Genomic DNA, 19838 nt, shown 5'->3' with positions numbered 1-19838 from the left:
CCCAAACCGAACTCGAACACAAACGAAGGCATTCTTGCGCATGCCCCTTTGCCTGCGGAGATTCCTGAGAACCATGTGCTCATCAAGGTTGACCGATTCGGCTACTCGGCGAACAATGTCACCTACCAGATTCTTGGGGAAGCACCTCACTTTTTGTGCGTTCCAACTGTTGTTGTGTGCCGTGGCCAAACGCCAATATGAACGCATCTTTCATGTTCGTATAGGTACTTCGCCTTCCACCCCGCCCCCGAAGCTGGCGGTGTCTCCGCGAAGACACACGGCGTCACGCCCGTGTGGGGCTTCGGCACCGTCGTCAAGTCCACCGTGAGCGTCGCGGACGAAAAGTTCGCAATCAAACCGGGTGAGCGCGTGTATGGGTATTTGGCGCCGGCCAAGTATCTGCTTTTGCCTGTGGACACGAGGGACGTGAATGCGCATGCGTTCTTTGTGCCGAGGCCGCAGTTGCCTGCTGGTGAGTGTTTGCCGCGCGTTATATGAGAGGGCATTCGGGTTTTGCTGAGCGTGGTGCTTGGGTCGTATTAGATAGACGACCGTATAACATGATCACACGGTGCGCGGCGGACCCGATGTATAATCCCGATGGGAAGATTGAGGATCTGACGATGCTCTACCGCCCGCTGTACTGGACCGCGTTCTGGTTCGAGGACTGTCTGCATGAGTCGGGGTACAGGGGCATCTCTGCGCTTCTTCGCGCTAAAGGCGCTGGGGCGGGCGAGGTAGAGAGCGAGAGAGCGAACCGGGTGCTACTCAGCTCCGCGTCGTCCAAGACGGCGTTCTGCATCGCTTACTGCGTGCGGGAGCGTCGGAAGCGGGAGAACATTGCTAAGGAGGAGCTGCTTCTCGTTGGACTGACATCTGAGCGCAACAAGGCGTTTACGGAGCGGCTGGGGCTGTACGACGTCGTCGTGACGTATCCTAACCTGCGCAGCTCCGGGGACATCTCACCCGCGAATGGGAAATGGATCTACGTCGACGTCGCTGGGAACGAAGACACCAACAAAGACGTGCTCTCCCATCTCGGAGGCGCTGTTCTGAAGGAGGGCGCGATCTCGATCGGCCTGTCGAGTGTCGCGCCGTCGTCGACCAAGTTCGCAAGCGCGGACGCACCCAAGTCGTCCGATGCGATCGTCGAGTCCCAAAATGACGCGTCCAGTCAACAAGAGCAGGCCAAGATGCAGAGCTTCTTCATGCCCGAGTGGCTCCAGCGGCGCCGCGCGCAGCTCAGCGTCGAAGAGATCGCGCAGATGCAGAAGGAGGCGTGGGCGGGGCTCATGCGGGACTGCGGCAGCTGGGGGCTGGAGATGGTGCGCGTGTCTGGGGCGAAGAAGGTCGAGGAGGCGTATAAGCGTGTTGTTGGGGATGGGATTCCGGCGGATAAGGGGTATATCTGGAGTTTGTGGGAGGAGCAGGAGCAGGTTGCGAGATTGTGAGGACCAGGAAGGCAGGAAGGGTATATAGTGGTATTGGACTGAGCGGGGGTTGTGCTATGGATACAAGAGACTGGTGGTCCGTTTTTAAGTTAATGTAAGAGTACAGCTAAAACCAAAGTCCATATCCCGACTCCTTCACTCGATGCGACGAATACGCAGAGGCACGTCAACGCCTTGCTCTCCAACGACCTTGGGACGGAACAGGAAACTTCTGATGACCTCGACTTTTGCGTCTGGAGTCGCAAAATCGAACGTAAAGTTCCTGATCAATACTGACAAGACCGCCTATCGCACAAGGAAGATACTTCTCATCAGCTATACCTCCATAATGGACAGTGTCACATCCATACCTTGAACTCCGCCACAGCAAAGTGTCTCCCCAGACATATCCTCGGCCCATCAATAAACGTCAGCAGGTGGCGGTATCCCTGCACACCCTTCACCTGCGGCGGGATGCCGTCTGGTAAACCGTCCTCGAGCCACCGCTCGGGCCTGAACACCTTCGCGTCGGGGCCCCACAGCGCCTCGGAGCGGTTGATGCCCTCGACGGGGATGGCTATGTTCGTACCCTTCGCGACGGCCACGCTCGCGATCGTTTTCCCCGAGGCGTCGAGGATGGGTTCGGAGAGCGGCATGATGTCGTCTTCTACGACCTACGAAGGCGTTGAGTGTGGCATCGATAGGAGGAATAAGACAGAATGTGGGAGAGCGAGACGTACAACACGCGGCACCTCGTTGGCTACGGGATGCAGGCGGAGGATCTCGTGCACGACGCCGTCGAGGTAGGGCAGCGAGTCGCTTGTCAGCTGGTCGTACGTCGGGTCGCCCGTTGAGAACTGGGAGAGCTCTTCGCGCAATTTGGACTGTGCCTTTTGGTTCTTTGAAAGCTCAATAAGCGCCCACTGGAGAAAGGTGTGAGGTTAGTTGTAGGCTCGCCGTTTTTCGGTGCAGACATGGTTACCGTCAGACTAGCTGTGAATACGGTGTCATGAGTAGCTCGTGAAGGATGAAAGGGATCAAGACATACTGGAAGTCGTTTCATATCCTGCGAGAAGCAAGACTTTCATCTGGGCGGGAATCCGACGTCAGCCACGATGAACTTCGTCTTTTCTTTGTCATTACACTTACCGAATCCAAAATCTCTTGATGGGATAGGTGCAATTCGGTCCCTGCTGTTTCTGCCCTCACTTAAAAAAGATGAGCTCGCTCTCTCCTGGGCACCTCACCGGCAGGACGAGCGCACTCACACAAAGTCCCGATCACGCTCCGATCCTTCTCCATTTCATTTCCGCCCTGCTCCTTCTCCCGCCTCGTACGCTCGAGCAAGACCTGCGCGATCTCCGCCATCGCGTCGTTGAGCTTCTTGCTAATCTGCGTGCGCGCCGTGGGAAGATTCACGAACCACGGGAACACGAGACCCAAGACGACGAACATGAACCGGTAGAACTTGGTTGGCGGCGTAGTCGAGAAAGCGTCAAAGGTGTCAGTCACGGCAGACTTCTTGCCGTAGATGGCGCCGAAGTCGTGCGAGAAGCCGGCGAGGCCTATTGAGTCGAGGCTGGGGAGATGGCATGGGTATGTCAATGCCGATGCATGGTGGGTCCTGAGATGGGACTTACGAGATGTGGTTCATCCTGACTCAGTGTAGAGTGTTAGGATTGATATGGTAGGAAACTGCATGGGAGCAGTCACGCACCAGCGCTGGACTTCGACAACTTCGTCGTTGGTAGACGAGCTCGCCAAAAGCTCGTCCCAGATGTTTTTGACCTATCAACGAAATCTGCGTTAGATTCATGTCACATTCGTCCGGAGGTAGCGAACCTTGTATGCAGAGTCAAAGAATATAGGCGTTACATCTCGGATAGCGGCGTTGCTGAACGCCGGTGTGAGCGCCTTACGTTGCCTAACAAAGAGCGCAATTAATACACTGCTTGATTGGTTTCAACATAAGTATGCTAAGGCAGACCCACCGTTTGTGGTTATCGCCGCTCGCCCATAGTACTCCCTTTCCAATCTGACGGCAATGATTAACCAGCCACTTCAAAGCAAACAACTTAGAATCAGACATACCAAGTTCGCCACAGCCAACTTCGTAAACGCCAAGTGATCATACGTCCCCTTCGCTCCCGGAGCCTCTCCAGACTCGGCTGAGCTCGGAACATGCCCTGCATCCCGCGCAAACACATGTGCGATCGCCCTCACGTCGAATAGCACGACCCTCTGCGCCCCAAACGCGCTGGGAACCTGATACACCGCGCCGTACTCCTTCGACCACGCCTCAAATAGCGCGCCAGAGTCCTGGTTCGGCGCGAACTCGAGCTGCTCGCCGACACCGAAGAGGAAGCTCGGGTTCGGCGGCCCACGGAGCCGGGTCGTGGTGAGGGACCGTCGACTGCTCCGTGCGGCTCGGATGCCCTTGAGCAGGAGCCAGACGCCTACTGAGACGAGGCCGACGTCGAGCACGATCTCGGAGGGCGGGCGGTCCTCGACCAGGGAGGAGAGGTAGGCGGTGATGGAGTCTACGTCTACACTCGGAGGCATGTGTGTAGAGATGGATATGTGAGTATACCTCGGTCTCGGATCACATTGATGGATTCTTATAAGTAGGTGGCTTTGGACCCGGTTCACTGCCGTTCGGTGGCCCCACTCGCGACTTTCAGGTTCCCGAGGCTAACTGTTGAGATGTTCGTGTATCAATATTCTCACGAAGTCACTTACTAAATTGCTCATGTTTCAGAATGTTTCCCTCCTTGAACACCCTACGGCATCGGTATCTAAAGCCAGGCCAACATCCCCTACACTGTCACTCTCAGACCAGAGCCGCTGCATTTGTTCCTAATGTTTAGCTTGACTACTTGTGTGTCGAGATGAAGACGTTGGTTTGCGGGCTACCTCGGAAGCGGAGGCCCCGTGAACTCACGACTTTGACAGTTCTGTGCTTTTGAAGCCTCAACTTGGTTTTATTACTACGCTAATAGTCGTAGGTAACATTGCCATGGGCGCAGCCAATTGCAGTAGCGGTCTCTTGATATTTCTCATCCGACCCCGAAGGAGATCTGTGTGCGTTCTTCCCGCACCATTCATGAGAGCCAATTACTGTCCTTAGAGCGCAGTTCCGTACGCTCTGGATCAGGGCAACAGCTGACAGCCACCTTTCCAGGCGACTTGCCTTGAAGATGGCAGTCGAGCGTCCATATGCAGAGTAGGGGTCGTATACCAATATTTTGCTGGGGAGAATACACATTATCATCTATGAAAAGTGGTGCAACGGACCATAAGATAGTAACACAAAGCTCATACGCCCAAGAAAGTAAGAAGTCGAAAAAAATGCGGTACCAGCATTCAACGAGCCTAAGCCATCGCTACGTCTTCTGTGCTACCAACAGGCTTCTCGGCCGGATCACCGACACTGGTGCCCGCCGTCGCACCCACAGAGCTGGCTTTGTCATCGCCCATGAATACGTCCAACTCCTTGTCAAGGTCCTCTGCCGTCTTCGGCTTGCTCTTGGACGGCCTGGCAGCTCTGGTCTTGCCTCCACCACGTGGTCCACGGCCGCCGCCACGGGCATTCCTCACCGGACCAGCACTGTAATAGGTATCATCCGTAAGTGAGTGTTTGTGAAATTGAATGGCTATAACTCACCCTTGCTGTTGCTTTTTATTGTCCGTAGGATTAAGTCTGTCGACGAGAGACGGCTTCTCAATACGATTGAGCAGCGACGCCGTCGAGACGCCAGGCATGCTTGCAGAGCGCGTCCGACGAGGTGCATCAACATGAGAAGCTATCTCCATCGGCTGACCTGGAAGGAGTAACGATTCAATCCAACGGCAACATAGGTATGATGCCCGCCACATACCCTTTGCGAGAAGACCCTGGAACTGGTTCTTGGCCCGCGTTGCCTCTCCGATTGTTTCGTACGTGACGATAGCCACGCCCGAGGAGCGTCCGCTGCGGTCATACTGGGTATGAAACACGCAATGAACGAAGAGTCAACGGTCGACGGGGCCAGAACGGGGTAAGGGTGCAGGATGTAAACGGGAGCCTAAAGTGTGTTCATTCGAAATGTCATCGTACCCTGATTTGAGGCTCGCAGACGAGCGTGCCAATCTGCCCGAAGATGGACTTATAGTGGAGGTAATAGGAGGTAAGCCAGAATCCTGAAGGCTATGGGGAGGGAGGAACGAGGAATGCTGCGCACCATCAAGTTCTTAGGAGTGATTTCGTAGTGCAGGTTGGACACTATGAGTTTCATCGAGGGCTCGGAACCAGCTGTGCGGGCGGCAGGCCCACTCGAGAGCGCCGCTCTGTCGTGACTCCATACACCATCGGAGCGGCGAGGTCGCTAGTGAACGCTTCAGTATCCCCTTGCCTCATTGTCACTTGATCGCGTTGCGTACGGCGTAGGGCTTGCTGTTTCTAGCGGGTGCCATCTGATTCAAGCAGTAGTCTGCGAATAGGATGAGGTCAAAGTTCCATGGCGTAAAATAAGGTGGACGCACCTGGGTTGGGGGTAAGAGGGAGGAGAGGTCAGTTGTGGGGGGAAGCAAGTCGCGACGCGAAAATGACGAGACGCACAGCATGGCAGACAATATTCCCACGCTCTGCCCACGTTCCTGCCATTGGCCAGGTGTCCGCATTTACGCAACACTTTCTTCAAGGCCTCGCAGATCAATCACAGACCAGCTCGTTTTATAGCTTGCTAGTAAGTAAACCAGCCATGCCTGCACTTGCTTTATGGCACTTACGGGTAGAGATCTGCAGGTTGGAGTTTGAAGCTGACATTGAAATGGCGTCCGTACTCTTAAGTTCCTCCACCCATATCCATTCTCTAGCCAACGAACTACTTGCATCCATCTTCGCTTTTTGCGCTGAAGAATGCCTTACGATTGACACCGGTATCGATGTCCACCCATTCCTATTTGGAACCCATAGGTCAAAGCCACCCCACGCGTGCTTGCCAAAGTGCCGCCAGTGGACCAGAGTACTACACGTTTGCCGCCGCTGGCGTGACGTGGCCCTAGCCAATCCAGCTCTTTGGGTATCTCCCAATTTCTCTGTCGATCAAAATTACACGCGCAAGATGCTCGATCTCTCCAAAAGCTCGCTTCTCGCACTGCGGCTCAAGTCCACCGACATTGGTCGATGGAAAGTCCTCGAAGACTACAATTGGTTCTCACGCTGCCGCGAACTGCGCCTACAACTGAGTGGCAATGCACGACCTGATCCTTTGATGGGTCAGATGGCAATCAAGCCAGCCTCTTCCCTCGAAATTCTCTCCATACAGCTCGACACTCCCAACCAAGGGTTCACGATACCGATGCATTGGACGGAGACAGCATTGAAGCTAAAAACACTAGCTCTTAAGGGATGCACCTTGCCTTCGTGGGCTCCATCGCCATGGTTCGATAACCTGACATCACTTTTCCTCGACTCGCATAGCCAACCAACTCTTTCAGAGGTTCTCGCCGTCCTAGGCAGAACAAAACGTCTCCAGTCACTCGTACTGGAACGCCTAACTAAGATCAACTCCAGCCACGCACCCTCACCATCCGCCAACCGTTTATCTTTGCCTCACCTCTCTATAGTGGCGTTGAATGGTCGGGGCGCCCAGTGCCTGAATTTGATGAGCTACATGTCTGTACCACTGTCAGCCGAGGTCACCCTGTCATGCTCCTTAGTTGAGGACAGCGCTAATATCCCTGCTGCATTGACCAACTTCTTAAAACACCACTGTCTATCCTATTCTACTCGAAGGCTGGACACGTTAAGTCCTGATCATGATGTTACTTGGGGCCTGGGTTTGGGTGGAGACGGAAGACGCAAAATCAACGCTACGGCCACCCCCTTTCCAGCAAGCGGCCAACTTCCACGTCCCCGGCTGAGCATCATAGTCGGCTGGGACACCAACACTCAAGACAGGTCTCGCGTCGTCATGTTAATTGTGGCAGGGCTACATGCACTGCGTTTCACATCCGTGAAAATCCAAGGATTGGACTTCGATTACCGATATCCCTGGGACGATTTGTGGGTCGAGCTGCCGTCGGTAACGGATGTTTTCTGGAACTTCCCGGAATCCCGCGCATCTGACTGGTTATCTCTCTCACTCTCGCCTCTTGGAGAAGACAACACTGGGGGCAGCACGCAGAAGAGACTATGCCCTTTGCCAATGCTCCGACAATTACATCTTACGAAAGTGACGCTGGTGGAGCGGAAGTGGGTGGGCCCACATTCTCATACGTCCGGGCGTGGATGCGTGTCGTTCGGATTACTGCGAAGAGTTCTGTCGGAACGGGCCGCCCACGGGCATAGTTTGCCTAAGCTGACACTGGTGGAATGTCAAGGTAACTCCAAAACGAAAGATAGCCTCGGCATCTTGGTTCGTGATCAAATTGTGACATCGGTGGAGTGGAGGAGGTAAGGCGTATCATGTAACTCGTTCGCGAATCTTGAGCGGCAAAGGAAGGCGGAATATATACCACAGCTCAGATAGTAAAACATTCTTGAATAAGTAACCCACCACCCTCCAGCTTTATGCGCGTCTCCGCAACCTCGCCTTAGCACCCGTCGTTGCGAGCGTGATTCCCGCCGTCCACCGCAGCAGCGCCTCTCTGCTCGGGCTACGGCATGCCCGCAAGATTGTCAGGAACAAGAACTTCGTACTGACGCACGACACATGCTATTATGCAAATACCCTCGGTGAAAGCGAATTACATCTCGATGCAACCGCGTGCACCGCCCGAGAATGGTATATCTGCAGGATCCATCTAAGCAACAGCAAAGAAGGAATAGCAAATGAGTAAAGAAGAATGTATACGCGTGCTGCGGCCATCTGTGTCAAGGATTCCCTCGGTGTTAAACTCATGTACGTCTTCTCCCCAGTGCAACGCTAGGATTTTGTCTCGCGTCGATATCCTAGTCTGATTTCATCTACCAAAACTACAACATGTGCGCATCCTATTTCTGTCATACCCATTTCACGTCTTTTCGACCCACATGGATGACGTGCGGCTTTTGTGACGAGCTGACGTCCCTCTCTTGGACCTTCTCTTCCCTTCAAACGAACGTCCGAGCCCCGTCTACGAAGTTCATTCTCTTGCAATCAATCCGTCTCCCAAATAATCTCGTCGACCCACTCATTCAGTCTCATTTGATCCTCTAGGCCCATGTTCATTTCCTCTCCACGAACTGTAAACTTCAGCAACCGCAAACGGGACCCCCTATCAGCCCGTGCTTTAAGCGCTTCGTGCAGGCTCAGCCTGAGGCCGTGTTTCGTGATCATGAAGGCAAGGAACCCGTGGCGAATATGCAGCTCCTCCAGCGCGGGCAACGGACAGCCATCCGAATCAGCTCCAGTGGCATATGATGAGAGCGAGCGTATAAAGGGTTTGTGACATAAGGGGAAGTTGATGATATTGAGGACCTCTACCGCAGGCACAGCCCGCCAGAGATTCTGCCATATATCCAGTCCGTGTGTAGGGTCAACGTCTGGAGAACCAAGGCTGAGTGTTGTTACGGCGTCAGGCCGTAGTTCTCGGAGGATGTGTGGGGCAAGGTAATTGGGATATGCTCCGAAAGTAGTGAGTATGATGGAGATAGAAGGATGTGGCTCGTTATTGGCATCTGTGATATAGCCTGTGATGGTGGCCTCATGCCCAATGTAGTCCGCCGAGTCATATTCAATGAAGACGCGGTCGAGGATGGGAAAAGAGCCTTCATGAGCAACAACATCCGTGTTTGTCTGCGTATCCAAAGGGAGCAACGTTGCTTGATAGTGTTCCCGTATCGCTTCATGGAAGTGACGTGACACGGTATCAGCGTCTTCAGATTCGAACTTGCAATCTAATCGCAACTCTAGAATTGCAGTGGAAGGAAATAAAAGGTGCTGGAGGAGATTAAGCACAGACATTCGGCGCCCAGAGAGGGACACCCTGGACAAGCGGTTCAGGACCGCTACAACACCAGGCTCGAATACGGGATCTTCTGAACGGTTATAAACGCAAGGACCACGGAGTACGAGTGTTCTCAGGTTGGGTGCGCATTGTAAGAAATCCATCATATCAGGACCACTGGGATAGCAACTTGAAGCGAAGGGGCCTTCTGAGATATAAATGAATGTTGTCAAATTGAGCATAGAGACGGGGTGCCAGCTTTCAAGCACGCAGTCCACTAGCGCCAGTGTTCTTAGATGCATTGCGGGTTGCCAGAGCTTTGTGGGGAGAGGGATAGACCAGGGAACATGGTCCACGCTGAGTGCCAACACCTCGAGCAGCGGTGTGGCGGAAGGCCAACAGTCTATGAGCTGGAGAAAGTTGGGTGGTGTGTGCGCCTGAATGACAACTTCGCGACATCGCGAAAACCCTTGACCTGGGCCCATAAAATTGAGGAACCAAGTGTGATCAGCGTGCCTTGACAACACGTGTCGAACAATGAGGGGAGCATCACCGGACCGTGATAGTGTTGTCTGAGCCGACCTCTTCTTGGAGAAGAGCGGGCGACTCCAGAAAATCTTCCCGTTAAGTATTACAGCAGCCCAATGCCGGCACACTAGCATCATACGTGTCCAATCCCAGCACAAAGATGAGCCAGAGCGGACACATTGCAACCAGGGGCTTGCGATTGCACGGCAAGATAAGTGGGTATTTACGTGCCAGAGTGGTGTTCTTTCGCGATGTAACGGCCATGATTCTGGACCTGCGTGCGTCTGGAGGCAATCGCCAGTGCACAGGATAAAGATATCAGATAGTAGTTCATCGGGGAGGAGGGTGATGGGTGATGAGTGAGACGTTTTGGAGGTCATAATAGATAAGCTAGAATCGGTGTTCCACGTCTGAGTTTTGTAATGAGCCTTTCTTGGAGTGAGTTTTGGATAAGTTGGAGACCAGACTCACAACTGTGCGGTCAATGCTACACCTGGGATTGTGCTGGCTGTGGGGTGTGTGACACAGGAAGGATTTCGGGCTTCAAGCTTCAAGAGCAAGTTCAAGGGCTGTACTCAGCGTGGCTCGGAGTTCGTGCGTTGGCCTCGTGTTTGCCTTGCATATAAAATTCCCACGAGTATCTGTCAGTTCGCACGGTTGTGTCAGGCCCAACCGAAGGATGTCGATGGGGAAGTATCTTCACTTTCTGAATCTGAGTGACTTTTCTATTGTTGGAATTAGTGTTCGACAGCGCTCGCATCATGACGTGTCGTTTTTATCTTACTGTTTCCGAGCTCGTACTAGGTATATAATCTTGTCCATCAGGAAAAAGGCTTTTCGCAATTACTTCGGGCTCCTCTACTTTGTGGTGAATTGTTCCCATTGTCAGTAATTGTCTCGAAGGTGCACACCATTGCAGTATTTAACGAGTGGTCCGGATAACTTCTTCAAATTGAGCAAAGTATTATATTGGCCTATTAAGCTGACACGACTGAATGTTTTTTTATACAATTGTGCAAATGTGCAACAACCACAAGACACGCCTCCGCTACCCATTTAGACCGCAATGGAGGGAAATACAATATTATTTTTGTACCACAGAACATTCATAGGATGATAGCAATTGCTCAAGGATAGTGGAAGCACAATACCAGTAGCGCCTCGAACATGCTCTGACGCCGCCAGACCAAAAATATCGGACAGGAGCCACGCCGAGCTTATCACGACGCGCCGGTCAGGCCGGAGAAATAACGCGAGGCTTGAGCTCTGCGGGCGCCTTGACGGACTCGCTTGCCCTAACCCGGCGATAATTCTCGTGGCTAACGACGATGATGCCCTCGTGCGTGGGGATACTAAAGCTCGCATGATGATAAGGGGCGATGAAGAGGAAGGCAAGGTGAGGAGAGATGATGAGGGACTGGAAGATGTGGGCGACGATTGGCCCATTCTTATAGACGAAAAAGCCCAGGGGCTTAACACATCGGGAAATCGTCTGAATACATTTGGACGTTAAGAGGTAGGGCTCTGGATCTTGAAAATTCATCGACAGGGGGGACACCAACGCACGTTCCGATTGGTCAATGTATTCTATTATTCAATACAATTCACACTCGAACAATTCCGCTTCAACAAACTGGTCGATCCCGCCGCCTTGTGGACATGAGCTGATGCGGCCCATATTGAACATCGGTTCGTAAACGGATGCGGAAGTGTGATTTGGGACATCTCTCCGGTCCTGCATTCAGACTTTCGGAGCAGCGAGCGAGGGTGCTGTGCGCAGGAGTCTATAACCAAGCAACGGCAAACAAAAGCTGACCATCTGCTTGTAGATACGATTAATAGCCCCAGTCCCCTATGCATCTCATGCCCAGTGGAAACGTGCTGTGCTCAGATGGGTGGGAATCCGGGCGGATTGGTGAATCGAAGCATATCTCGTGGTGCTTCTTTGATGCACCGATACACACCAATGCGAACCGATGGCTGGACTGTTCACCGATTTTTTGGTGTCAATTCATGACGCCCATTGGCTCGGATCCGGGCACATCGGTTCGTATCGGTGCACGCATTCACGAGTACGTGAACTCAATTTAAATACCTAATTGATATAATAGAATACGATTCAATCCGGTTTATTCCATCCATAGCGAAAATTCCAAAGCAGCTTGATTTATATTAAAGGCTACTAAATATACATGCTGGCTATCTTTACAAATAATGAGTAGTGGCATTAGCCGGATATGCCCGACCGCGAGCCTGTCGATGGAATGAATCTTGATATGTGATGGCAGAGGTAGCGAGTACGTACCACATAGAGGACAAGCTTTGTGCAGTCACTGAGCAAAGGCAAGGTAAACCGGATTGCGGGAATCGACTCACCTGAATGTTCGATCACTTCCTACTCGTGAACTCGACAATCAGAAGTAATTTTGAGTGATGCAAGTTAAAGAGGTTGACTGGAGTGGCGAATGTGGAAGAGTCATGTTGCGGCAACTAGGAGAATGTCGTAGTAGACGTACCCAAGTGCGTACGGGCGGTGTTCGGGGTGGTGAAGAGGATGGTGGTGGTGGTGGAAGGAAGGAAGGGAGAGCTACGTACGCGCTCACGAACAAGGCTGTGACACGCGGGGATCAAAACTGCGGAGTTTCCTGACTGTTTCCAGAGAAGTCACAGCAAGCAGAGCCAAGCAACAGCTAACTTGAATATTACAGACCTACTGAAATGTGGTTTTACGGGGGCATTTCAATTGCCTATTTATAATTAGCGGACAAACACATAACTACTGCAAGGATATCACATTTAAATTCACTGTCTGAGCCAATCAGGACCTCTGCATGACGATTTGTGTCGGTTTCAGGACTTATAAAGACTTGGCATTTCACGAGGCAAACGCGGCAATACTTCCTTTCACCAGGACCGCTGCTGGGAATATTCCATTCATGAAAAAGATGATTGATGAAGCAACAGCAGGAAGTCCGGGCCCGTATCTAGTTCCCTGAGTGCCATATGCGTCGAACTTTTTGGTATTCTAATCGCGCCAAGGTCACATGCACTGGCTTTCACCAATATGCCCGCATTTTATTGATGAAAAATCAAAGATGTACCCTACTATGCTTCGATTCACCAATCCGCCCTGATTCCCACACATCTGAGCACAGCACGTTTGAGGACGAAGGAGAAATGGGAACTTTTTTGGTATCGGTGTCGACTCGTGTCGGCGGGTGTCGGCGGGTGTCGGCGCGAGATAGCGACGTCATCGCTGCGGGATGCCAAAATTAAGATGCGTGACGAAGTCGCGTCTCGCTTAGCGTAGTCCGTATTCCAATGATGCGTAGCAGTCCTTATTCCAATGCCCAAGATTTACGACGCCCCAGGCATTCGTCATTCGCTCTTGGGTGAGATATAAATTTCGAACTCGACTGCTTCGCTTCCTTGTCTCTCTCTCATTTCTCTCTCATTCTCTATCTTCGCGTCTCCCCCTCTCTAACCAATCTCTAACTCAACCTCCACGGCCCATAAGCCCTTCACATCTCTCCATCGACAACACCTAGCAAAACCCATGGCCTCGCAAGAAGTTCATGCCCAAGAACACCGATGATGGCTATGTCATATGTCCCTCGTGTCCGGAGGAGACGCTTCTTTACCCTGCAATCGTTGGTGGCAGGAAGGCTACGCATTATGGCCAGTGCCATGTCAAGGTGCGTCTCCACATTTTGCTATGTTACCTTCATTACTGACCTCTTGTTAGTGTTATAAGGAAGCTTCTCCACTAAGTCTATGTTACGTAGACGAATCATTTCGTCGAGAAAGAAATTAAATCGTACGGATGTCATCTCGCGCACCATAGCATGATACGACCCTAGCCATACGTTTGTCTGCTCGGCTATGCTGGTGTTAAACCACCAGCCGGTACCGTCGTCCGTTTGAAGGTCTGGGAATAGTGCCGGATTGCAATACTTTTGACAGAAGTCGTGCGTTGACGACTTTAGCATATTGAACGCCGTGGTCGAGCGTAAAGGCGACGGCTGGCTTTGGTTCCCCTTTACGAAGCTCAGAGTCCTTGGGGCAGTTCGGATTAGAACAGTTCAGCGACTGAGGATAGATGTTTATATATGCTATGGCTATGATGTCATTCTGCCGGTCTGAAACAGAATCTGACGACTCACCGATCCCTTTCTTCCATCCTGTCTCCTCTATGTTGCCCACCATGTTGTTGAGCCGTTGTTGAGGCGACGGTATAGCCCATATAGTATTCTTGAGGCCAGTCCATAGAGCATTGAGTAGAGGGAACAGGATACGCGTTCGGCTAGAGAGCCACCTTGCGTGCGCGATGGGAATGACAGGCGGAGCGTTGGCAGAACTACGTTTGCCTTGCTGAACAAATGCGAAGTCCGATCGGAGTACACAGCAGCGATCGACGAAGTCGAGAATTTGTGTGAGTGAAATGGGCGAGAGGGCGGGATTGTCAGTGACAAGCTGACTGATCTCGCTGAGTGTGATATCGTGGGACATGTTTGTTAAGATAGAACGGCTAGATACAGGACATGCAGGCGATAATAGTCTATTACAGAGGCTGACGCGTCGCTGAGCGCGATCCCGTCACGGGCGCTTGATTTTCCCGTCACCGCACAGCCACCGGAAATCGCCGCCACCGCGCGACACCGCGCGACACCGACACCGCAAAAGTGCTCAAATCACCTGCAACCTGGCACGTTTCCACTGGGTCTCATGCGCGACGCGAAACTCGTTTATTTGGCTCTGTATGCACGCGTGATTGAAGTTCCGACCATTGTTCTTTAATCTGAGCGCGCGCTTACACTCTCTGTCTCTCTCTTTCCTCCTCTCTCGGCCGGTGGTGGGCGCAGGTGCTCCAAACCGCAAACCCGCGTGCACGTTAGTAGCATGTACCGCCTCCTGACGGCACTGGACGCTCTTCGCAACGAGCTGCTCGGCCCCGTGGACATATGCTCTGGACAAGGCATACTCTCCACGGGTCGGGTAGCGCGCACAGCGTCGAGCAACATCCTGTAGCCCGGAGGGAGTGAAACATAGCACCACCCGTGTAGTAGCTACTAGAATAAACCACCACATGAACGCGCTCAAACACGAGCACGCTCGAAAGCATGACGTGCATCAGGTGTATGAGGCTCGAGCAGCCACATGCTCAATGAGATTAACATTGTTGCCTGGGTCTGCCAAGCAAGTGGTCGCCACTAACAAAGTGAGGTACAGTAAGTGCTGAGTATTGGCTAATGAGTGTGCATGGCGAGCAGCTTGAACGCGTTAGATTTTCATTCTACATATAATTAGAGGACGGTCTGGTTCCCACAAAATACAGGCATCTGATTGGCTGAGACAAACCAGAGACAAACCGGACATCTGATTGGCTGCCTCTGCCGCCGCGTCTCGCGTATTTTGTGCTGCGCCTCTTTTGGAATGATTTTCTCACGATTTGTTGCGCGTCTCGCATGAGGCTGGAACCAAGCTGGCTTCAAGCTACAAGCCGCTTTAGCTTCAGTATTCGATATTCAATATTCCCAATTGTCCGCAGTGCCGTATAGATAGCCTATAATTATACGTGCGCGAGATACAGCATTGATATATTTGATATATAGTTTAAGTGTAAACTGGGTAATGCGTGGGTGGCCTGGGGGCTCATGCGTGAGCTGGACTGACAGGAAGAAGTGGATATCAAAGGTGAACCGGGTAATGGACACTGCAAGCATTTCTCAACAACAGTGGTATTTTTATTTGAGGATTATTCTAAATATTAAGGTGAATGTGGGTACCCAGGTTTCAATAATTAGTTCTTCATTATTTAGAACATTTATCGAAAGCAGGGATGTTTAGCTGCCATTGACAGGCAGCTTTCTTTCTTATCTTTGATAAAGGTTCCGAATAATGGGGAGCTGATTTTTGAAACCTGGGTAGATGCATTCAACTTATTAATCAAAACAATATTCAAACAACAAGGTCACTATGACTAAGAAATGCTTGCAGTGGGATAGCTATGCTGGGGCATGTACGGGCAACCCGGGCAACATACCAGTCAGAGACATGTGTGCGGATAATATATGGGATGGAAATACATTGGAACTACGCACTTCTACCTTCCACAAGGACATTTATTTCTTGGACTTGCCAGTCTGTATCATAGACATATATAATGATTACTGTAACATTAATGTTAACAGCTTTAGTTACATTTATAATCACATATCTTGATTGTAGGCTGCAGGAGTATGAGAACTATATATATAATATTGCTTGGGCATGGTTCGACCTGATACTGATGGCAGGATATTCTCGACTAAAGGCTTCCGGTCCCGTGGCTGTCCACGGGTTCCACACCTAGTGTAAATATATGCAGCAGTATGACCAGCTCAATCACTGCTGGAACGGCTGGGTTATTATCACAGAAACCAATATATTGGTGCTACAGTACCTATCCCCTTGCGCGTGAACGCTCCACTCGGACATGCTCAAAGAAGTCTAAATCTATATAATGATTAAGTAAAAAGGTCTCCGCATTGTCAAGGGCTGATTCCCTTGTCCATGAGGAGACGCCATCACCTCCTCCGTATGGTATTAAGTGGCATGAACACAGAATTTCGGAGATACGAACAACAGACATGTGCGGACCGTGGAGGCGAGAGGACCTTACAATCTTGTACATTGACAAAGAAGCGTCAATCGTGTTTAGGGGTTGGTACCAATGGATATAGGCCAGTGGTTCCGCCTCGCCATAGTATTCTGGCAGGCGAAAGATGACGTGAACACGTCCAACGCGTAGTCCTATTCACAAGGATGCAGCAAATTAGTACACATGCAGTTGGGATAAGTTTCAGACCATTGTACCAGCAAGCGAATCCAGATCACGCGCGAATGCAGGACCATCCTCCACAAAAAGCGCAGGGTCCAATTGTGCAGGTATAACAGATTTGCGATAGTCTCTGGACGTGTGCTCAGGGCATGCACGTATCTTGTGAAAACACTTGATGGGGCTAGAGTGGAAGCGAGCGGGGGCGAGGACCGAAACCGTAGTGATATACATTGACAGAGGCAGATGGAGCAACTTGGGGGATATGGCGACTATGAGCTTGAGTAGCGGCGAGGTAGGTGTTGATGGATTTGACCAGAAGAGGGGCGGCGTGCGTAGATTGCAGCAGAGAGAGACGGGCATTGGGTTGGTGACATTTGCGTGGGAGGTAATATCCACGTGAACCGACCATGTTCAACAGGGTGAAGCGAGACAGACGCTTGGCCAAATCACCATCTGTCGCGTTGAGCTCGGTTTCGAGAGAGGGGACGGCGTCTGCGTCATCGGGCTTGTCTGCAAGCGAGAGCCGTGTTTCCGAGTCGGCGAGCTCTGGGTCTTCTGGATTGTTGTCCTCGTTGTTGTCAGCACCTGTGGGCTCGCGGCTACCAAGCCATTCCAGGTACGACGCTCGCATGAGGAGGGCTTCTTGTCGTTGAAGCCATATGGTCATCTGAATAAGGTAATTGCGCTTGTTACTAGCCCTGTAAGCGCGCTTCGCAAAGTCAATGTGCAGATGTTCAGGGGACTCTGTATTGAATCTGTCGGCACTGCCGAACAGTCTGATAGAGTCGATATAGTGTAACATAGAATGGAGCTTCGGTATGTTGAAACCTGTCCTGATGTCGAGGCGCATGAACACGTCCTTGTGTTTGTGAAAATCGCGGAGTGCTTTGGTCATTGCTGCCAAAGTATCGGTTGTATGGGACTCGTACTGTGACAGAAAGATGAAATCAAGTAAGGCTTTAGCAGCGGCGATAACCTCGGAGTCCAGACCAAGGCCTGAGAGAGCACCTATAAATGTACGTTCCATTTCCTTGTGTTCGGTACCAGTCCACTGGGAAACCACGGAGACTCCCTTCTTGAAGTGACGGAGATCGTTGAAAGGGGTCATTGTACGGTACCGCCCGTCAAGTCCGTCTTTGCCCAAGAGATTTGCATGAAGACACCATGTCATGAGATGGTCTTTAAACATACCCTTATGCAGCTGGTGGAGGATATTGGGTGTTAGACAAGCAAAGATGTTGGCATGGGGAAGTTTTGCCCAGAAAGGGTCATGGACCCATCGCAGCCCATGATCATTCTCAAAGTCCTGTATCCGCATTTGACCAGCGTCGACCTTCTTCACCTTCGATAGAAACGAATTTGTAGTCCTTGGCGCAGATTGGCGGTGACTGCCACGATCATCACGGCCGACCAAGCACTTTGGGCAACGGTTCTCCTTACAGCAGGCAATTAAACACTGCTCAGGGTGATCTGCTACGTACGCAGCGAGGATGGGGTAGATCTGTCGGATTACACAATCTGGGCAGGTCATAGGCACGCCGTTTGCACCAGCGTCTTTAAGAGCATCGAGAATGGAGTCCATACAGTAGTGGAATAGACGGTACCCCTCCTCAGACCTGATGTCCTCGGAGAAGCACTCCAACTTTGTGACGGGGATGTAACCAATGAGAATGGTCGCACACTTTGATGGCTGGCGGCAAATGGCCTTCAATATATTTCCAACTGTGAGGTACACCGGCCATGCAGTCTTATTACCCGAGAACATGGACAAAGCGGTCTTGTCGGACGCTAGAATCACCGGTGCAACCACAGCACCTTCCGGTAATCGGCCCTAAGAAGGAGTTCTTTGCATCAGGTGCGTGTTTGGATGGGCATATATATACAAAGGCTGACGTACCTGCGTTTCCCACCACCAATCGCCTGTCCACATTTCCTCATATTGTTGCATCTTCCCGTTGTCGTCGTCAAAAACCTGCTCCGGCGCATACACCATCGACTCTGCAAACTGCGGGTTCCCAAAAAGGTCTCTGATGCAGTCCACAGGGTTACGAAACCATAGTTCGAGGTTCTCTTTCATTGGCTTTCCATCCTTACCAGCCACATTTCCGCTGACCTCGATGTTCTTCAGATGCCAGTCGGCACTATGGGGTAGGGCATCAACCTTCTTGAACAGTGTATATGCACTGTGATATGATGTCCCAAGGCGTTGACGCACCTGCACAAAGGTGAGCTTCGGATCTTATGTCCAGTCGCATGCGCGAGCACTCAAGTACTCACTATTGGTAACTTTAGAAACTCCTCGATAGCAGTCTTCCCCACGTTTGTGACCAGCCATCGCGCAAGAGCCCACTCGCAACCATCGTCGAAGGGAGCCCAGGGGTCCAAACCAAGGGCAAGCTGCTCATCTCGGAGCTTGTCGAACATTGTGTGCGCCATGCCCAACTCCGACGCAACAATTCCAGGGTAAGTTCGGATAAAGCGCTCGCAAATGTGAAGCTCATCTTCAACGTCATCCACGCTGGCACGCATATCATCATTGCCCACGCGGTGCGATGGCTCATCAAGGTCGAGCATCTCGGTATCGCCCCCCATGATAATGTCATTGAGTGGTACGTCAAAAGATTGGATCGGTTCAGAGGGTGGTGGTGTTAACGGATATGATGTAGTCCCAGCATTAGTCTTGCGCCTGGCATTGTCCCGTTCTTCACGACAGCTACGTTTCTTCGAGATGTGGACTCCCATCGCTTTCTCAGAGGCGAACGGCCCTGCAAGGCAAAAGGGGCAGTATTCGGGGGGAGGTTTGGATGTAGATGGCTTCATGTTGGCCTCCATGTCAGGAACAAGGTAGGCAAATAGCTTGTTAGAGTAGCGGCTGGGTGCTAACACTTGGTCGTTTGCGCCCCTAGCCTCTGCTCCCGCATGCACGGTCTGTGTGCGTGGTTTGTTTGGCGCCCATCGATACAAGCTCATACTCTGCCGGAATTCTCCTTGTCTCATCTCACCACCTCTCGTGCTCTGAAAATTTTCTCCTCGACAGTCGCAAGTGCCATGGCCACCAGAATCTCCACTCGTCGTAAGTACCAGTATCATTGCCCTCACATTAGTATTCTACTCATGATTATACTTCAGACATGGAGTTTGATGACGAA

The 19838-nt window shown here is 51.7% G+C and overlaps 7 protein-coding genes across 7 annotated transcripts; 1 reads left to right on the top strand and 6 right to left on the bottom strand.

The window, feature by feature from the left end:
• Positions 1-543: 543 nt before the first annotated feature.
• CONPUDRAFT_108571 (cytochrome P450) lies at positions 544-4065 on the bottom strand. The gene is made up of 12 exons (XM_007773424.1): positions 3522-4065; positions 3422-3465; positions 3273-3354; positions 3148-3218; positions 3071-3085; positions 2699-3009; positions 2580-2638; positions 2479-2518; positions 2413-2423; positions 2171-2353; positions 1802-2104; positions 544-1736 (listed from the first exon to the last, which is right to left on the bottom strand). Exons 1-12 carry the CDS (start codon positions 3990-3992, stop codon positions 1587-1589), a joined length of 1740 nt encoding a protein of 579 aa, XP_007771614.1. The 5' UTR covers positions 3993-4065; the 3' UTR covers positions 544-1586.
• A 588-nt stretch (positions 4066-4653) lies between these two features.
• On the bottom strand, positions 4654-5973 carry CONPUDRAFT_108567 (uncharacterized protein). Its single transcript, XM_007773423.1, has 7 exons — positions 5952-5973; positions 5850-5899; positions 5651-5794; positions 5527-5574; positions 5309-5411; positions 5095-5251; positions 4654-5037 (listed from the first exon to the last, which is right to left on the bottom strand). The coding sequence occupies exons 2-7, from the start codon at positions 5880-5882 to the stop codon at positions 4803-4805; spliced, it is 720 nt and encodes a 239-aa protein (XP_007771613.1). The 5' UTR covers positions 5883-5899; positions 5952-5973; the 3' UTR covers positions 4654-4802.
• A 173-nt stretch (positions 5974-6146) lies between these two features.
• Positions 6147-8252, top strand: CONPUDRAFT_145769 (uncharacterized protein; the record flags this gene model as incomplete). Its single annotated transcript, XM_007773422.1, has 3 exons — positions 6147-6154; positions 6204-7828; positions 7980-8252. Exons 2-3 carry the CDS (start codon positions 6239-6241, stop codon positions 8250-8252), a joined length of 1863 nt encoding a protein of 620 aa, XP_007771612.1. The 5' UTR covers positions 6147-6154; positions 6204-6238.
• A 299-nt stretch (positions 8253-8551) lies between these two features.
• CONPUDRAFT_91968 (uncharacterized protein) lies at positions 8552-10003 on the bottom strand (the record flags this gene model as incomplete). Its single annotated transcript, XM_007773421.1, has 2 exons — positions 8552-8708; positions 8745-10003. The coding sequence occupies 2 exons, from the start codon at positions 10001-10003 to the stop codon at positions 8552-8554; spliced, it is 1416 nt and encodes a 471-aa protein (XP_007771611.1).
• Positions 10004-13624: 3621 nt separating this feature from the next.
• On the bottom strand, positions 13625-13831 carry CONPUDRAFT_27070 (uncharacterized protein; the record flags this gene model as incomplete). Its single annotated transcript, XM_007772887.1, has 1 exon — positions 13625-13831. A coding segment is annotated over one exon (207 nt), but the record flags the coding sequence as incomplete, so codon positions are not given.
• A 110-nt stretch (positions 13832-13941) lies between these two features.
• Positions 13942-14378, bottom strand: CONPUDRAFT_156578 (uncharacterized protein; the record flags this gene model as incomplete). Its single annotated transcript, XM_007773420.1, has 2 exons — positions 13942-13958; positions 14033-14378. 2 exons carry the CDS (start codon positions 14376-14378, stop codon positions 13942-13944), a joined length of 363 nt encoding a protein of 120 aa, XP_007771610.1.
• Positions 14379-16311: 1933 nt separating this feature from the next.
• On the bottom strand, positions 16312-19125 carry CONPUDRAFT_91955 (uncharacterized protein; the record flags this gene model as incomplete). Its single annotated transcript, XM_007773419.1, has 4 exons — positions 16312-16605; positions 18203-18520; positions 18587-18904; positions 18967-19125. The coding sequence occupies 4 exons, from the start codon at positions 19123-19125 to the stop codon at positions 16312-16314; spliced, it is 1089 nt and encodes a 362-aa protein (XP_007771609.1).
• Positions 19126-19838: the final 713 nt, after the last annotated feature.

Source organism: Coniophora puteana, assembly GCF_000271625.1.
Source record: "Coniophora puteana RWD-64-598 SS2 unplaced genomic scaffold CONPUscaffold_10, whole genome shotgun sequence".
NCBI classification, from domain to species: domain Eukaryota; kingdom Fungi; phylum Basidiomycota; class Agaricomycetes; order Boletales; family Coniophoraceae; genus Coniophora; species Coniophora puteana.
This window is presented reverse-complemented; position numbering and strand designations above follow the sequence as displayed.